Source organism: Pieris brassicae, chromosome 7 (genome assembly GCF_905147105.1).
Source record: "Pieris brassicae chromosome 7, ilPieBrab1.1, whole genome shotgun sequence".
NCBI classification, from domain to species: domain Eukaryota; kingdom Metazoa; phylum Arthropoda; class Insecta; order Lepidoptera; family Pieridae; genus Pieris; species Pieris brassicae.
Window position 1 is genome coordinate 4088596 of NC_059671.1, and position 17132 is coordinate 4105727.

At 31.3% G+C, this 17132-nt stretch overlaps 4 protein-coding genes across 4 annotated transcripts; 2 read left to right on the plus strand and 2 right to left on the minus strand.

Moving 5' to 3' along the window:
• Nucleotides 1–1653: 1653 nt before the first annotated feature.
• On the plus strand, nucleotides 1654–3735 carry LOC123711717. Its single transcript, XM_045664436.1, has 4 exons — nucleotides 1654–1836; nucleotides 2232–2396; nucleotides 3116–3232; nucleotides 3480–3735. The coding sequence occupies exons 1-4, from the start codon at nucleotides 1767–1769 to the stop codon at nucleotides 3692–3694; spliced, it is 567 nt and encodes a 188-aa protein (XP_045520392.1). The 5' UTR covers nucleotides 1654–1766; the 3' UTR covers nucleotides 3695–3735.
• Nucleotides 3736–4236: 501 nt separating this feature from the next.
• On the plus strand, nucleotides 4237–5381 carry LOC123711716 (signal peptidase complex subunit 3). The gene is made up of 3 exons (XM_045664434.1): nucleotides 4237–4500; nucleotides 4657–4923; nucleotides 5179–5381. The coding sequence occupies exons 1-3, from the start codon at nucleotides 4358–4360 to the stop codon at nucleotides 5306–5308; spliced, it is 540 nt and encodes a 179-aa protein (XP_045520390.1). The 5' UTR covers nucleotides 4237–4357; the 3' UTR covers nucleotides 5309–5381.
• A 467-nt stretch (nucleotides 5382–5848) lies between these two features.
• Nucleotides 5849–10014, minus strand: LOC123711715 (FGFR1 oncogene partner 2 homolog). The gene is made up of 5 exons (XM_045664433.1): nucleotides 9838–10014; nucleotides 9630–9764; nucleotides 9239–9490; nucleotides 9025–9153; nucleotides 5849–8333 (listed from the first exon to the last, which is right to left on the minus strand). Exons 2-5 carry the CDS (start codon nucleotides 9762–9764, stop codon nucleotides 8223–8225), a joined length of 627 nt encoding a protein of 208 aa, XP_045520389.1. The 5' UTR covers nucleotides 9838–10014; the 3' UTR covers nucleotides 5849–8222.
• A 624-nt stretch (nucleotides 10015–10638) lies between these two features.
• On the minus strand, nucleotides 10639–17079 carry LOC123712455 (epoxide hydrolase 4-like). The gene is made up of 6 exons (XM_045665553.1): nucleotides 16798–17079; nucleotides 13748–13872; nucleotides 13542–13654; nucleotides 11971–12139; nucleotides 11632–11783; nucleotides 10639–11280 (listed from the first exon to the last, which is right to left on the minus strand). The coding sequence occupies exons 1-6, from the start codon at nucleotides 16996–16998 to the stop codon at nucleotides 11012–11014; spliced, it is 1029 nt and encodes a 342-aa protein (XP_045521509.1). The 5' UTR covers nucleotides 16999–17079; the 3' UTR covers nucleotides 10639–11011.
• Between the last annotated feature and the right edge of the window lie 53 nt (nucleotides 17080–17132).

Sequence of the window (17132 nt, forward strand, 5' to 3'; positions counted from 1 at the left end):
AAATAAACAATTTACTTGAATAAAAAGTATTACCTATTTATCCTATTACCGTGATATCTTCTTTAAAACTTCACACCGAGAGCACTCAAAGGCACTACGAATTGTCAAAGTAAAAATTATGTCGGCTTTTGTGAATATAATAAATCTTTAGCTCCAAAAATAAGTTTTGAACTTCTGAAACATTAGCATAACAATATATGATGCTTTTTTTACGTTGGGCACAGGTTATAGATTATTAACATTTCTACAATAGTATTTTATTGGACTAAGATTTTGAGACTATACATAATTAAAAAATTTAAACCAAGTTTTAGGCAACATTAATTAAACCATACCAACTCTTCTTGGTCCTAGGAATAAGTTTCAATAACAGTTAGACAAGAGGCATCATGATAATTGGCAGTAATTAATGACAGGATAAGGACAATTGAAGTTACATTTGCATCTACGCGAAGTTTTGCGTTATAACTCGACACAATGTTGGAATTGCAAGTGTCCGATGACCGTGATATCATAAAAAAGTGTTTAGACCTTATTCATAAAAACTAAAACAGTCTAACACATAAATGTACTCTTACGTTTCTTTCTGTTAATTTGTGATGATTTCATGAAAAGAGACATGAGTTCTTGAGTTGAAATGGTTAAATTACACAGATGTTTTTAATAAATAAGGGGGCACATCTCCGAGTCTTTACTCCATTTACCGTCCGTTCTATAAAACGGTACTCGTGAAGTCCCAAAAAATCTAACCCACTTCATAAAAACAATTATCCCTTTCAAAATAAGAACCGCAAAAGATAATAAATTGCGATTATATTAAAGACATATCTGTAGGTAGCCATATTCCCCTGGGAATACGCGTTGCTCGCTGATGGAACAAGGATGAACGAAATCGGCTTATACAAATATACAGCCCGAGGGAAGTTATATCATAGACATGTTCTTCACTTGCAAATGCAGTACTTGCTAATCCTTCTGACGTATTTCATATTTTCAAGAACCTAATATTCATATCGTACCTATTGAATACCAAAACGCCTGAGAATATTAAATAACAACAAGGAGTTTAAGCAAAATTCACGATGGATTTTTGAAGCTTTATCGCGAACCACAAGCCTATTGCAGTAGCTTTATACTTTACAGACTTAATGAGATTTAGTTGCAAGTTAAAGTAGCGTTGTATAAAAATAATATATATACCTATTAAGATATAATAAGGATCTAGTCGCTGACAGTGTTGCCAGTATAATAATTTTAAAAAAAATTTTTTTAATATCTATGTCGACTGGAATGATATTAGAAAAATTTAATTATGTAATCTAAGAAAATTTTCTAGAAATATCGTTCATTGTTATAGTTACAATTCTAATGGTTAGATATATAGTAATATTGTGCACATATTATGTGTGCGTAACGACACGAGTCGTTATTAGTCGACGATATTTTCTCTCATGCTCTGATGGAATGGCAGTTCAACCCAACTGGAATAAGACCTTAGCTTTAGACGTTCATTCGAGGCACTTCGAAAATGTTCCTGATGTGACGAAATGACCTGCGTATTATTATGTATATATAAATATATATCTGCACTTATTAAATACTGATTACTCAAACTAGACAGAATGCTTATCAAAATCCGTGCAATCAGTTCTTGATAAATCGGCAAGGAACAAAGATATTTAACTGAATATTTTAATATCGTACGTAATTTAAAGATAACAATTTATCAAGATTTCTTCAAGTGTTGAACAGTGAAAACAATGTGAATGAAAACAAAAAGACTAGTATTAATTATGTGGAATATTGAAAGGATTGTAGTAATAACATCAATTTTATGTAAGTATTTGTAATTAAATAATATTAAATGTGTCCTTTTCGATTTTTTTCAATTTTAAACTGCTGTTTTAATGTTGTCTTACTAATTATTATACCGTAGTTGTTGAAATTGATAAACCTGCTTATTTGAGCGGTTCCTTAATTGAATTAATATACCTTTTTTAGTTGTAATTATGTAAATTTTTATCTGGAGTGGAAGTTTGTGTCTGTCCAACTTAAACAGGTTAAATTTAGCGAAACAAGTATAAAATAATTAAATTTGTATTTAGAAAATGAAGTAACATTGGCTGTCAATTGTATTTGGGATTTTCTACAGGTGTTATTAATCTTAAAATTCTACCATGTACAAAATGTTGCCGTCATATTAAATCGATATTTACATTTACGTAAAATAGACGCTTCAGCCGTAGCTCAGTCGAACCGTAATGACACACGATGCTTCCAATTCACGTGGCTTGGTCCCCGATATGATAATCAAAGTGTCTTCTTGAACGCGACCTGCAATGATGCTACACGACTTGCGGATGGAATACCATGCTATCAGCCTCTCGTTGTTTCAGGTTTGTACTTCACATTTCATGTAGCTGATTTCCCGTACTCTGAACAACATTGAATGTAATAATTTCCAAAATTGAATATTTTTACTGGTCTGTACCCCAGATTTATTTATTACAATATTTGGATTCATTATTGGAATTGCTATTAAGAGTATGGGTATATATTCTTATTCGGTTTAATTGCTTCTTATAACCCGGGACTTAGTCAAGATGCCTTAACAGTAGTATATGTAGAAAGTCGAAAACTAAATTTGTATGAAAATTACAGTTCGTGTCGACAAATTTAGACTTTGAGTTTTTGCAATGACTATCGAATCTGAATATTTGAAGGAAATAATAACACAAGGAAACAATATTTTATATAATTATATCCCATCTTATGTACTTATATACTTAGTATAATACCTATATAGTTATTAAAGAGGTTGGATTTAAATCTTGAAAAGTTTACAGCTTCTACAAAGTTATAAGCATCGTTAATAACAATTATTCAGAAACTCTCATTGCTGTATCGCACCATTGCAACAACTCAAAAAACTTAAAAACATAACATTTCGATTTGATTACCTCATATTTCGGCTACTTCGGTCGTCGGTCACTAACGAAAGTACGCGATGCAGAATTTGCTTTATCTTTTTGTAAGGCGCTAAGTCTGACTATATCTCACCGTTCCAAAACCCACGTTCTAACCTTTAACAACTTAAAATACATTTTATTTTCAGAGGACGGCACCTGGCCAGATATGGATTACATTTGGGCAAACCATTTTAACGCAACGACATGTGTACTCACACAAAATGATATCTGTGCAAAATATACTTACTATTTCAATGGACATCGTATGTATTCATTATATTAAACTTTTTGAAAGTAATACTTAGAAATATGTAGAATACGTAGACTTATCGTCGACGGTGTAAAGGATTCGTTTTATTTCAGGTTTTGAAATTAAATTCCTTAAATAAACCAATGACAAGGTGTGGAAATATATCTTGATTCTAAGTAGTTTACATTTAAGAAATTTACAGATACTTTGCAACGTATCACTATTCTGAAATGTAATGGAATAGATTTTTTTCTTTACAGCGGAAAATTCAACCTACATGTGTACTAGGGCCGTAGATAATAATAATACAGCAATCACTAGTGGGTGCTATGAGCAGATGTCTGGAAGTTATCGAACAAGGGTTTGCTTCTGTCGAAGTGTTCTTGGGGGAGTGCCGTGTAACAAGGGCTTTGCTGTCATACCGTCGATATTTGCGGCATTGCTAGGCTTCGTTGTTTTTATTATTAGAAACTAAAAAAAACAGTAATGTATGTTATAAATAAAGACAAGGAAAAATCAAAACGACTAATCATTAATTTCCTTACCTAATCTGAGCTTCAGATTCAAAGCCGAGACTTTTTAATATACTATCGAAGTATGACTCCCATCGTCTAGTATCTGAATCTTATCCTTAGATCCTCCAAACTTCCACGATTTTTGGAATCAAAATATCCTTTGTTTTATATATATTTCGTTTATTATTATAAACTACTTATTATAATAATAAAATAAAGATGGATGTACTTTCCATTGGTAGTTCAATACCATTGTTATTGTAAAATATATATAGTGCAAGATCCCTCCCGCCACCTGAGTGATATGTTAAAAAATAGACCCTATTACGTGCTTCTATATAAATTCATCAAAAATACAGTGGGGAAATTATAATAACCGAATAAAAATACTGAAGACTTGGCCTAAAGGTCTAGACACCAGTCCATAAACTCCAAAAAAAAAAAAAGAATGACGTGTCCTCGAGCAGATATTGTTATCTGGTAATGTCAATGTCAAATACAGACAACGTCAGCTAACCGCAGTGGATCGTGGCTTTATTGCTCATTTTGAATAGGATAACAAAAATACATTATCAAATATATAAAATCACAATAATAAATTGTTTCGTTTATAATATATAAACATGTATTCTATATTAACAAGAGGAAATGCAATTCTTACGTATACTCTTAGTGTTCTTGCATGTTTAACTTTCTTATGTTTTCTATCCACACTGACGGTGGACTATAGAACCGCTGCTCAAATGAATACAGTGAAAGTAGTTGTGTAAGTAAAGAGTAATTTTTTAACAATGACTAAAATTGGGCCTCGTTACGACAAGTGAAAAATAACAATCTCTCACTAATAAAAAAAGAATTAAGAGCATCGCAAAATATTCCTCTATACTTATCCTTGTAAAAGTTTATATCCTTAACATTACAGAAAAAATGTTCCAGACTATGGTGCCTCAAGAGAAAAGAATGATTTGGGCTATTTAACATTTGATCTGAAAACAGATCTTTCCAGTCTCTTTAACTGGAACGTTAAACAGTTGTTCTTATATCTAACTGCAGAGTACATTACACCATCTAATGAATTGAATCAAGTTGTGCTGTGGGATAAAATTATTTTAAGGGGAGAAAATGCTTTGCTAGATTTTAAGAATATGAACATAAAATACTATTTCTGGGATGATGGAAATGGTTTAAAGTAAGTAATTATTTGAATCATATCATTTAACATATTGTGGTTGGTAACAGAGTAAAACTTAGTTCTTTAGTAATTCTCAGAAACTTCATTTAGAATTTATATATATATATATATTATTCCTAGACAAACAGATATTTTGTATTTTAAACAAACTTATGTCTACATAACATCTTTAACTTTTTCAGAAATTGATTCTTTAAATATTATCACTTAAATTGTGTTTTGCATTCATGTTCTATTTTTTTTATATTTCAGGGGTCACAACAATGTCACATTAACCTTGTCATGGAATATTATCCCAAATGCAGGTCTGCTGCCTAACATTCCAGCCATTGGTCAGCATTCCTTCAAGTTCCCTATAGAATACACACAAACAAGAGTATGATTCATAATAAAAGAGTTTACAACTCTTTAGATGAATAAATGTGTGTGTTTGATAAATTATATATTCAATCTAAGTTAGCATTTTTATTATATCCATGTAGTTTTAAAAAAAAATCTTTTTCCACTAAAAAAATTATTATTAATTAATCAGGATGGCTATGTAATGTTGAAAAATCTATATGGAAGATAGAAAACTACAGTAAAATAAAACTACTATTTGTCATCTTTTTATTTTCTATTATATTATACAGATACAATAATTTTTGATACTAGACTCTTAAAATCAAAACTTATAATTGCATTTTGAAGAATTTTGCAGTTAGGGTTTAATCTGATAAAGTGCAACATAACAATCAGAATAATTATCAAACTATAACTCTGTTCTTCAATTTTACTGTTATAACATTAAGTAATAGTTATACATGGTATGAAATAATATGAACAATTTGCAAAATCATATTTTACATATTAACAATTTTGCAGATAAACTATATAGACATCTATAAAAATAGAACAGGGAGGAATACTACATACTAATTAATTGGAGAAACTCAAGTAAGCATTTACTCCAGGGTTTGATACATTTTTATGACCACATGGCATTTAATGGGTTCATTCAGAGTATGAAATACAATTATTTGTAGGATACAGCCTTAATATGGCTCATAGTCATTAAAACATTGAAGAATTTCCTTAATTTCATAATATTATGTATATGAAAGTACCGACTTCCAGTGAGGACGGCTTATCAAGCAAGTTTGACTAATTTTTATGTTATGCAGTCCACATTATATTGCTTGCTTTTTCTAGCATATTTTTTACCAACTACAAAGAAACTACTTTAACCACTAACCCTAGGCAACTAACATCCAAAGCTGTAATATGAAAAAATATCGCATCAAGTGTTTCATTATAACTAATTTATCTTACAATACTTTAGTAAATTTTGTTAGCCTAAAAAATCAACAGATTTATACACCAGAGTATACTTTACTATTGATCAATGGGAAGATCAAATAATATATTTTATTTATTATTTTGGGCAATGTGATGATTTATATATAATAAATCAGAATTATATAGAGTGAGCTTAATATATTTTTTACAATAATACCATTTAGAAAGTTATACATCAGTTGGCACGTCTAAATTGAAGTATTGAAAAATACTAACAATCTTGAAAATACTGTTATCCATAAGTTCTGTTTAAGTTTATTAATTGCCTAAAATTTTCTTAGAAAGGGTTTTAGTTCGGGGGTATTTACGAGATTATGAGTTTGCAAAATCTTTTAATTGTGCCCACATTGTTCCATAGATCCAGGTACGATTATTGAAATCTAATCAATGCTATATAAAATTGTGCTTTGTACGATTCTAACTTTTAGTTTTATAAAAACGATCATTTGATGTTTTAAGAAAAAAAAATTGATATTGCTTGCTTTGTGCCTCTACTTGAATGTCGAACCAGCACTGCTTATGTGGCTAAAAACTATCTTAACCTTATTTGCTACATTTGTTACAACTACATTACATTTGATAACCATCTACAATAGGAATAGTCTATATTGAAATATCTACTGAACAGAAGAAAAGAGTTGGGAGTTAATTTTTGCAATAAAATTTTACAATTTAATAAGTATCATATTGTCTAAATAGCACATTACATCTAATACATGGTAATTTGCTAAGTATATTTTAATAGCTTGTAGATCATTTTTGCACATACACAAACAGTTAAAATTTTTATAAAAAATTATCAATGGCTTTTCTGCTCACAATTCTTACTCTGCTTCTGCAAACCGTCTGTATAATGAAACTTCACAACAGAAATTTAAACTATAGAAGTACAAACTTATTCAAATGTTATATTATTAAGTAAAAAACCTTAGTTGTTTTAGTCAAAATTATGTATAACAATAAAACTAAGAAAAATAGAAAAACAGGTAGGTCTTTGTAGCCATAGCCCACATGGTACTCATAGAATATTAATAAACATTAAGTAGATTCTAAAGATCACAGTAATGCCATAAGTTTCACACATTCAAGCAGAAAATGGTTGACAGGCTACATCTATGACAATTATTGTAATTTAAAAGTAAAACAACATTACATTCACTTCAATATTTATCCAAAAATTCGAAAATTTCTTAACATTTACTGCTTTAAAATTATCGTTAAAACTTCCTGTAAATTGGGTAGTCATATTAACAGCAACATAACATGAATAATTTCATACTAAATTAACCATCACAGATCCTTCAACTAGAAACGCGTTAAGCAATGCAATATACAATACAATGTCATCCTTCACCAATTTTCAGGAAGTAACTTTAACACATTTGAAATTATTATCAAAAATAGTTTACAAAATTGTGGTCTTAACTTGATATAGAGTGTTGTTAAAACCCCTCAAATATCAACTGGTATTTTCAATGCTTTCCTGATTTAATGTGTTAAACACTTCTATTTTACACACTTAACTGATTGAAAATATAATTAAAGGGTGTTAATCAAGTAAACATTAATAATCATAAAATAAAATTTGATGGACTGAAAATTTAAAGTTTATGTAAATAATCTCATAATAACAATGATGTCACTAATTAGGATTACTCAAACAATGTTAGAAGTACAAATTAAGAATTTTTCAAGAATTATACTTGATCACAGTAAATGATCTAGTCAAGTCAAGTAATTTATTCTCACACATATTTTATGAAGTGGCCATGCCAATCTTATATACTTGAAATTAACTGTTATGAAATTTACATAATAATTTTTAGGACACAAATAACATAAGATTTAGATGAGCATGGAAATGGAATAGACTCACACGAATGTAAAGTTATGTCACAAGAGAATGTTTGGAAAGGTGCATTATTTATTTAGAGGCGGCACAGGTCATTAGCAGGTCGTCACGCTCCAGGTAGTGGTGGCCCATCTGTCTGAACATCTTTGTCCTCCATAGAAGGGTACGACTTGTCTGAACCATAACGCCGTGATATATCAAGCATTTCTCGTAGACCCTGCAAAATTTATCACATAGTAAAGTATCATCAAAAAAGTATCTTTTCACAGTTATTTGATACAAACACAATAAATAGGTTTCAATTTATGAACCAATCATACAAGTGTGATAAAACAAAAGATACAAACCACAAAAATATAACAAAAAGAGAGAATCACATCACTTCAGAAAAAAATATATTTGTGTCTTTCGCTGTACATAACACACTAGTACTTACAAAAGTGAAAACCAGTTATTGCATAATTCAGATTGTCTCAAAGAGACCAATTATTATTTTAAATTATATTGTGCTTTTTCTTTAAAAAAAAGTATGTATAATGTAGAAAACTGTAACTTATTATATATAATTAATGTTTCATATTATATATAAACCTGAAAGAATGTACAGTATTTTTAATTGATATCTTTGAAAATATAAGTAAAACTGTATAAGCTAAAGTAGTTTTCACGAGAGGTCAATTATTACTAAATAAACCAGCAAATAGGATGAGTAAAGTTTTCTTAACATACTACAATTCTACTAGTTTAGAAATATATGTATATATATTGCCTCTGTGTATGTCTTCAATCATTTAGTAGTTGCAATCAATACCCATCAGTTCCCTTTCATAAACAAGTGTATTTATCATAATACTAAATAAAGCTTAGATGTATTAGACCAGTTTCAGTATGTCAAACAATAGTATTACCTTATTCTCTGTAATAAGCCTTTGGTATAGTTCTTCTTCTCTCCTAGTATCACCATGAGCATCCATGTTCACTGCTTTATACATGATACTGGTCATTTCATTAATTCGCTCTGCTTGCTGGCGGATAAGCTGAAAAACCACATTTAATTATAAACATGTAAGCATTTTACAAATTCAGAAGAAACATTGATTGTGATATCAAATTAAAGCTTACTTCTTGCTGTTTCTCATTGATTGCTGATGTAAAATCTATCCGAGACTCCCATATTCTCTTTTCTGTATGTTGCCTGTATTTTGACATTATTAACTCAAGAGCTCTTCTGTGATCCTCAAGTGCAGCTCTTAGTTCAACATTTTCCCTCTGGACCTCCCTCATTATTCGAGATTCTCTTTCTATACTAGCAATTAACTCCCCTCTAGGTCTCTCTCTGGATGCCTCATTAAGTGTGTCCACTTCTTCCTTGTACTAGAATAATAGGATTTTATGTTCTTAAATATATCTTAATCTGCCTTAACCAAATATAGCTATACAGTTACATGAACTTATTCATGTACTACAACAATTGACTACGTCAATAAGATTCTTGCTTTATTGAGATTCCTACCTGTTTCATCGTGCTTATTTGTCTATATGCTGTTTGAGTTTCAGTCAGCAACGCATCCGCTTCAGTCTCCCGCTCCTTAAGCCGACCAGCAAGTCTTTTTGCATCCAAAATTATTTGTTGTATGGTCAGTGACATCTGAAAAGCCCAACAATCTACAGTAGCATTCCTTGTCTAATAAAATTTGATTGTAAAGCTATAATATACTAACCCTGTACGTCGCATACAATATAAACACAAACACCGGACCATCTAATTTAAAAAATAGAGTCACAAACAAGGGAACACACAATAACTTTATTTAAAAAGCAAAAGACGCACATCAGCTGTTTTGTGGATGGACTTCGGCAGCCATTAGAAGATTTAGAAGTTCCCTAAAATGTAGGAAAATTAAAATAAATCATGCTGTTGAGATAACACGATGTGAATTGAATGTTATAGAAAGAGAAAAAATATGAGGTTCCTAGCATTCTCACAGGGTATGATAATACTAGTATGACATGACCTTGAAATACAAAAGTATGTAATATTCATAGATAACAGAAGGGTCCACAGTTTATATTTTAATGAAATGATTTATAACCGAACTACCCCTTGGAGATCCTACCGACACTAATATAATCCACAGACTACATTTATTTGATTGAAGTAGTTGTGGTGAATTCCATAGGCTTAGTAAAGGTATTTATAGATCTCTTATCAGTGTCGAAAAGTAAATCGAAAATAACGGTTTTTGTATAAACTTAAGTACGCTTTAACAGTAATTAATCATCTATCATAATCGTTTATAAATAATAAATTTATCAGGTTAAGATGATTTCTGGTTTGTTGGTTTATGGTTTCTTTCTGTGCTTGTAAAACTTTAAATCTTAAACAACTTAAATTTTAAACAATTAATTTATTTTATTGTTTAAAATTCCCATTATGTTGAAGTCGATTATAAAGTCTTATTTATAGCTGTACTGTAGTACGACAATAAAATCATTAAAAGGTATAAATAAAATGTTCATAATATTAATTTATTATTTAATTTATACATAAAAATTTTGTATTACTCACTACTGTAAATCTAAAAAAAATATGACCTGACCGCCATTATCGCAGAATAATTATGACCCTTAATTATTGTTTATTTGATCAAAATTTTAGTTAAAATTGGTTCAGCAAACATACTAAAATCAAAATGGATGGTATTGAAAATAAAGTAATAAATTAAATTGTTTAAATATTAATGATGATATTTTTTAAAGATATTTTTTTAAAATTATTGATCTTTAATAATTACGGTACTCTCGTAAGGAATTAAGATAATAACAAAATATAAAAATCTACTATTAATATTAAACGAGAGAGGAATGAACAAATATTTTCATAGACCAACTTAATTACAGATTTTGCTTTTGCAAAAATGTTCTAATAAGTCTGTTTACTTTTTCCGGGTCTTCTTGCTGCATAAAATGGCCACTATCTTGAACTTTAGTTGTTTCAATTGTTTTGTAGAGTTTCTTCATGGTTTCCATTATTTTTTTACCTAAGTAACGTTCATTTGTCCCATGTGCAAATAGGAAAGGAACGTTTTCATCGTGTTGCTTCAATTCAACATCAATGTAATCAATAGCAGCTCTGTAGTAATTGATCGGGGGTGTTAGAGCATCTGAAAAAATCCATACAAATTATATTTAATCACCACTACATCCAACACGATGTTCATTATGATAAAGGATACCATTCAGTGTTCGATTTTTAAAAGATAAAGGGTAGATACGATTCATCCTGTTTGGACGGAATTGCAATTAAACAAACTGGAAGAATAAGAAAAAAACATCTCCGAGTCTGATTTTCAGCCGGGCCGTATCTTATACGGCTATATAAAGGCTTAACATACTATTTGTTGAGATTTGCGTTTACTTAGGTGTTTAATCTTAAGTTACATCATAGCCGTAATGGAAAGCAAAACGCGTGTGCGCCTCGTAATAGTACAAGATCTTATTTACTTAGCACTCACATTGTTTGCCGAACCAATATTTGTAGCATTCCAAATCTTCACTATCAACAGTCGGCTTTCCTTCAACAATCATGACCTTGTCCAGCAATTCTAAATTATTCATTTGTATCATAAGTTCTGGAATCACTCTCATACGGTACAAGAAAACATACCTGAAATATGTTAATGTATGTACACTACATTATTAGGTAGGTTGATACATAGCTGGGGTAAGCTCTAACTGTATACAGTCTCCCCCATTTCAAAGTTTACGACTCCGAGCTCTAGAACTAAAACCTTATTTGATACGACACAGGATACTTAATTTAAATAATATTTTATTATTCTAGAAAATCTCACCAAGATAACTTTCGTTGTTCATCATCATTCCATATAGCATCAAGCCATGCCTCATGCGCTGTACTACTCAATACAACGAGTGCTTGTAGGGTTTCCGGGTAGTTGTCCCGAAACCTGGTTGCTACTATGCCACCCCAGTCGTGAGAAACCAAAATGAACGTCTCTCGACCTGAAACATTTTTATTTTACATTAAGCGGAGATGCGATATTATATACATAAATTTATTTTGATGATTCATCCTCATAATCAAATGCAGAATATTTTTTTTACCCTATCACTGACCCTGTACAAGGATAAAGTATATAATCATTAAGTAGCCTATCAAATTAATTGCGGAGTCGAAAGTACATATGACAATGGAACTAATTATCAATAAAGGTAATTAAGATAACGCGCTTAAATTTATATTTGAACGCATTTTGAACTGATGTTCGTAGACTCCCGCATTATAATTAATAAAATATATATTTGAACTTCCCGTACATAACTTCAGAGCAATTAGAGTTAATTTAATTCACATTATAAAATAAAACAAATTATTAAGTTAACAATTTTATTGTTAATGTTGTAACATACGTAATTAAATTATTTTGTTTGACCTTTAAAAATGTTATTTCGTACATACGACGTACTACATCAATGTATCCGGTAACACGAAAAGCTACAATGTACTCGAGATTTTGTCTACTTTATAGTCTAGTTTTTATAAGCTCAGTGTAACAAAAGTTAAAAAGTATAAATTATTTTTTAATATTTCTTCTTACTCAATAACAATATGTGTATTGTAAGTGATCGATTTTTGAAAATATTACTTGAGTATTCGTTTAAACCAAGGCGACTTGATGAGTTTGTTAAATAAAAACTCGAAGGACGAAGGAGGAGAAAGAGGTTAACAATTCGATTTACACAGAACAAGTTGCATCTACTCCTCTTAACAATACAAAATAAATGCACTGCGTAAAAAAGGACAATACAAACAATTAATACTACTCATTTAAATTTGTTATCACGAATTCTGTCTGACAGCATTTGTCTGCGTATTATCAGTTTAAAGGATAATGATCGAAGGTCAGACGTATGGAGCAGTGATAGGTTGTTCATGCGTTTCTGTACAGTGAACAACACGTTATACATACAACAATGGACTTCTTTCTATCTATAGTTGGTCGTACTGTAGAGGAAAACATCGTAAGAAAACTGGAATGTATGACCCTCAGTAGGACTCTCCTATGTCATGGGATGACATCTTGATAAATATGATGCCAAATATTAGGGCAGCTCGTTGCGCGCTATGAAGGCAAATAGAGAAGCGTAGGGAAAGCCCCTCTATCACTTAACAAGTGGATGAAGACTGAAGAGTTGGTGCTAGATATACTATCTATTAGATAATACCTGATATTTTAAATAATGCCCTTTAATCTTCCGAATTACTATGAGTTTTACAGTTAAATTCGTAGTAATTCGGCTTTTATCCTTGTCTATAAAGAAATATGTTCAATGAAATAGACGTAAAAAATTGTGGGCCCTATGCTGTACTGGCTACATGTATATTTTTTTAATAAAATCATACCTAATTGGCGAAGGAGGTCCCGTATATCTTCCGCCATTGTTTGGATATTATACGAAGAGACACCATCTGGTCTTTCGGAGTCCCCGTACCCTCTCATGTCAACTGCTACACACCTGAAATTGTTTTATTACATATGTTTAAAGGAATTTAAGACAAATCAAGGCTATTTTAGTAACCGAAGACAAATTATGAAGCCAGATACTCACCAATAATCTTTTTTAAATTCGAGCAATTGATACCGCCATGAATACCAAAATTCAGGGAATCCATGCAAGAATACCATTAAAGGTTTTGAGGGATCTCCGTTTTCTACATAATGGAGCTTCACATTCTGAAAAAAATGTCTGTACTACAGAATGTATGTATAGATAATATATGGTGTGCACAGACAATTTAGATGTGAAACAAAAAAAACCAGTGGCGCTACAACCTTTTTTGTATGGGTCTCAGATTTCTGTATCTATATCGTGATCATTTGTTTTTTTCTAATAGGCAAGTGATCGACACAGACCGTCGACTTTTTGGGTCTGTGACAAGCCAGTTTTCTCGCAATAATTTCCTTCACTGTCCGAGTGAGTGTTAAATGCCCAAAGACAGAAAATCATAGATAAAAGACGCTCATGCCGAACACTGCTCACTTATTTTATTTTATTTATTTATTTCCACTTCATTATTCTATTTTAACAATTACTACTAAAGCGATAGAACGGCACAATAATACCTACACCTATAATCCTACAATAAAATATATATGTACCTAGCTCTAACTTATAATATCGCAAGCAACTCTTGTGAACTCAGCTAGTGTACAAATAAAAGATCTACCTGGATAGGAATTCTGTTTATTATTTGTATTGCTCGCATGAGTGGCGTTTCGCTAACCTTATAATGTGTATTTTATATATATTATTTTGGAATCTATAAATCATCACCTAGCAAAGGTTAGTTTATGTTTAGTACGAAATTATTTTCATAAAGGTAAATTAAAATTAATCTAAGTTTGTTTAACGAAGTCATCCGCTGCGTTTCTGTTTGTTTCCGAAAAACTTAAAACTACAGCACGGATTACCTTATATATAGTAAGATAGGTTAATGCAAATATTTTGTCAAGTTTTAATTTGTTGTAATAAAATAATATTTGGACGTTATGGATTTTTTTTATGGAATCTCTCGCCGTTGGCCTTAAGAGCCTCTTCAGCACTGCTCGGGATGTCTTGGCGCGCGTAGCTTGATCTGAATGGGAGTTTTCCCGCGAGTAGCGCAAGGGCGTCTCCTGCGAGACTCGGACCTCGGCTTGGGACGTTGTGGCATAGTCAATCGGACGGGCAGGATGAAAGCTCACTGGAGTGAACGAAGTGCGAAGTAAAGGTCCTCGCCTTTCCCGGTGAAGGCGGTTTTTTACCCTAATCTGTTTTTGACTACTATCATTTGCACGGCAGCCCGGCTTTTAATTTTACCATTAGCTATCGTGATTTGATCCTTCGGATCTGTTAGGACATCCTTCGGGACTTTTTCGTGTTTAAAATTCAAGGAACTCTTTAGAGTAAACCTTTGTAAATCCTTCGCCTCTCTTACCCACAGAGTAGAGCAGTTTAGTGCTCTCGCATATTTTGCAATAAGCATTGTCATCTATATTTTGCTCATTAGATATTCCTCTTTTTTAAGTAATTGTTAGTAAATAGTTATTACGCAAATTTAATGCATGCTATGTTAGCTCCTTAATGCAAATTATTTTAAATTAACTTTGAAATTGGGTTTTTTTAGTTTGCTTTTGTTTCTATTTCTAAGATAATATTGTAATACATTCCAGAATTTTTAAAGAATTGCTACCCGTGCTTAGTCAGGACGGATCGCTACTTTTAATAGCGCCTTTATAATTTATTTAAATAATAACTAACAGGAATGCACTGGTACAGTACGGGACTTTTATGACAAAGTAATATTCATAATTAACAAAATCCCACTTAGGTTTTATGATAATGAAAAGCTGTAAAATCAATATTTACTATCATACAGTCGTGCGACGACGTAACACTAAAATGTTACGCACGATTTCGTTCCGCTTTCTAAGGTTTAATCTTGTTCATGCGATTGAATAAAAACATTTAGTTAACTGTTTAACACCTTCTCAGGTAATTTTATAAACAAAACCATAATTAACATAAATACTGTAAAGGTTTTCTGCAATTAATGGGGCTTGCAAATATTGAACGATGGGCAAGTCCGAACATTCGATACTATTAGAGGCACCCGAAGCCTAAACAGCCACATTGACGTTACGTTAAGCACTGAGGATTTGCTTCATCGTATTGATTGGAATGTAAATACCTTCCAAATCAAACCAGAGAAGACAAAAAAAAGTAAGAAAACCCGCAGTTGCTAGGCAGAAAGCGTTTTTGGTAATTATTTTTCGCTAGAAACCGGGGTCCAACGTAAAACCGTTATTAAGTGACACATTGACACCTGGAACTCCTTCTAAACCAGTGATTGCTAAAAACTCAAGCCAAATAACAACAGCATTCATATTATAGCAAAAACAATTGAAATAAAAATTTGTAATTGTAGTTATTTCATTTTCGGCAGTCATTAAATTAAAAATTATTTGTACATTAAAGTACATATATTTACTGTGTACGTAGTGCGACATTTTTACACACACAATTACATCCATCTCTGATTTTTTAGATTTTTCATAAATACATGAATATATGAAAAGATATACTAGATGAAGATATACTAGATTTAAGTTATTCCCAGTTTATTAGAAAAGATTTTGCTTATTCTTGGTTTAGCATTTTATACCACGTTTGTTTGTACAACTGTTAGTGTTTTATTGGAAACTTATCAGTTAAAGCTAAACGTGTCTACAATAGGTATAAAAAGATTAGATAGATAAAAGAGAACCTTACACGAAATAGGTAGTAAAAAAGCTTACATGATAATTACATCATTTTTTATTGAAATAAAAAAACTAGAGAAAAATTATCAATGAAATGGATGCTGGAAATGTGTCTACCATGCATCATACAGTAATTAGATAGATATAAATATAATAGATACATAATAAAGAACCTTAAATGGCATATATAGTCAAAATTGCTTAGGATCACTCATGTGGAAGGCAACCGGCAGCGCCCTCGCGAGCACACTGGCATTGAGTGTCCATGAGCAGCGGAATCATTCAATTTCCTGCCCGTTTGCGTCTTGTTCTAAAAAAGGCTAACTGTACCTGTAATAAATTTAAATGTATACTCACGTTAACTTTAATATATTTATGAACACCGTACTTCGGATCAGACAACCTAGCCGGTGGTACCAGCCTCTGCTTATTAGCCCATGGATTCCTGAAGGGGTTCTTCAAGTACGTCACCAACATATAGAAAATAATAGCTGCAGTATAATACAGCGTCAATGCGTTTGCTATAGCAAGTCGTTTTATATACGTTATCACACCCATGTTTAAACAAAACACAGCGGGATTAATTAACACGTTTGTCCCTAACGGCTGTGAGTGGCTGACTGAGGTTTATCATATTATAACTGTGAGGAAGCTACAAATTGTTAATACTAATAACTAACAATTATAATACG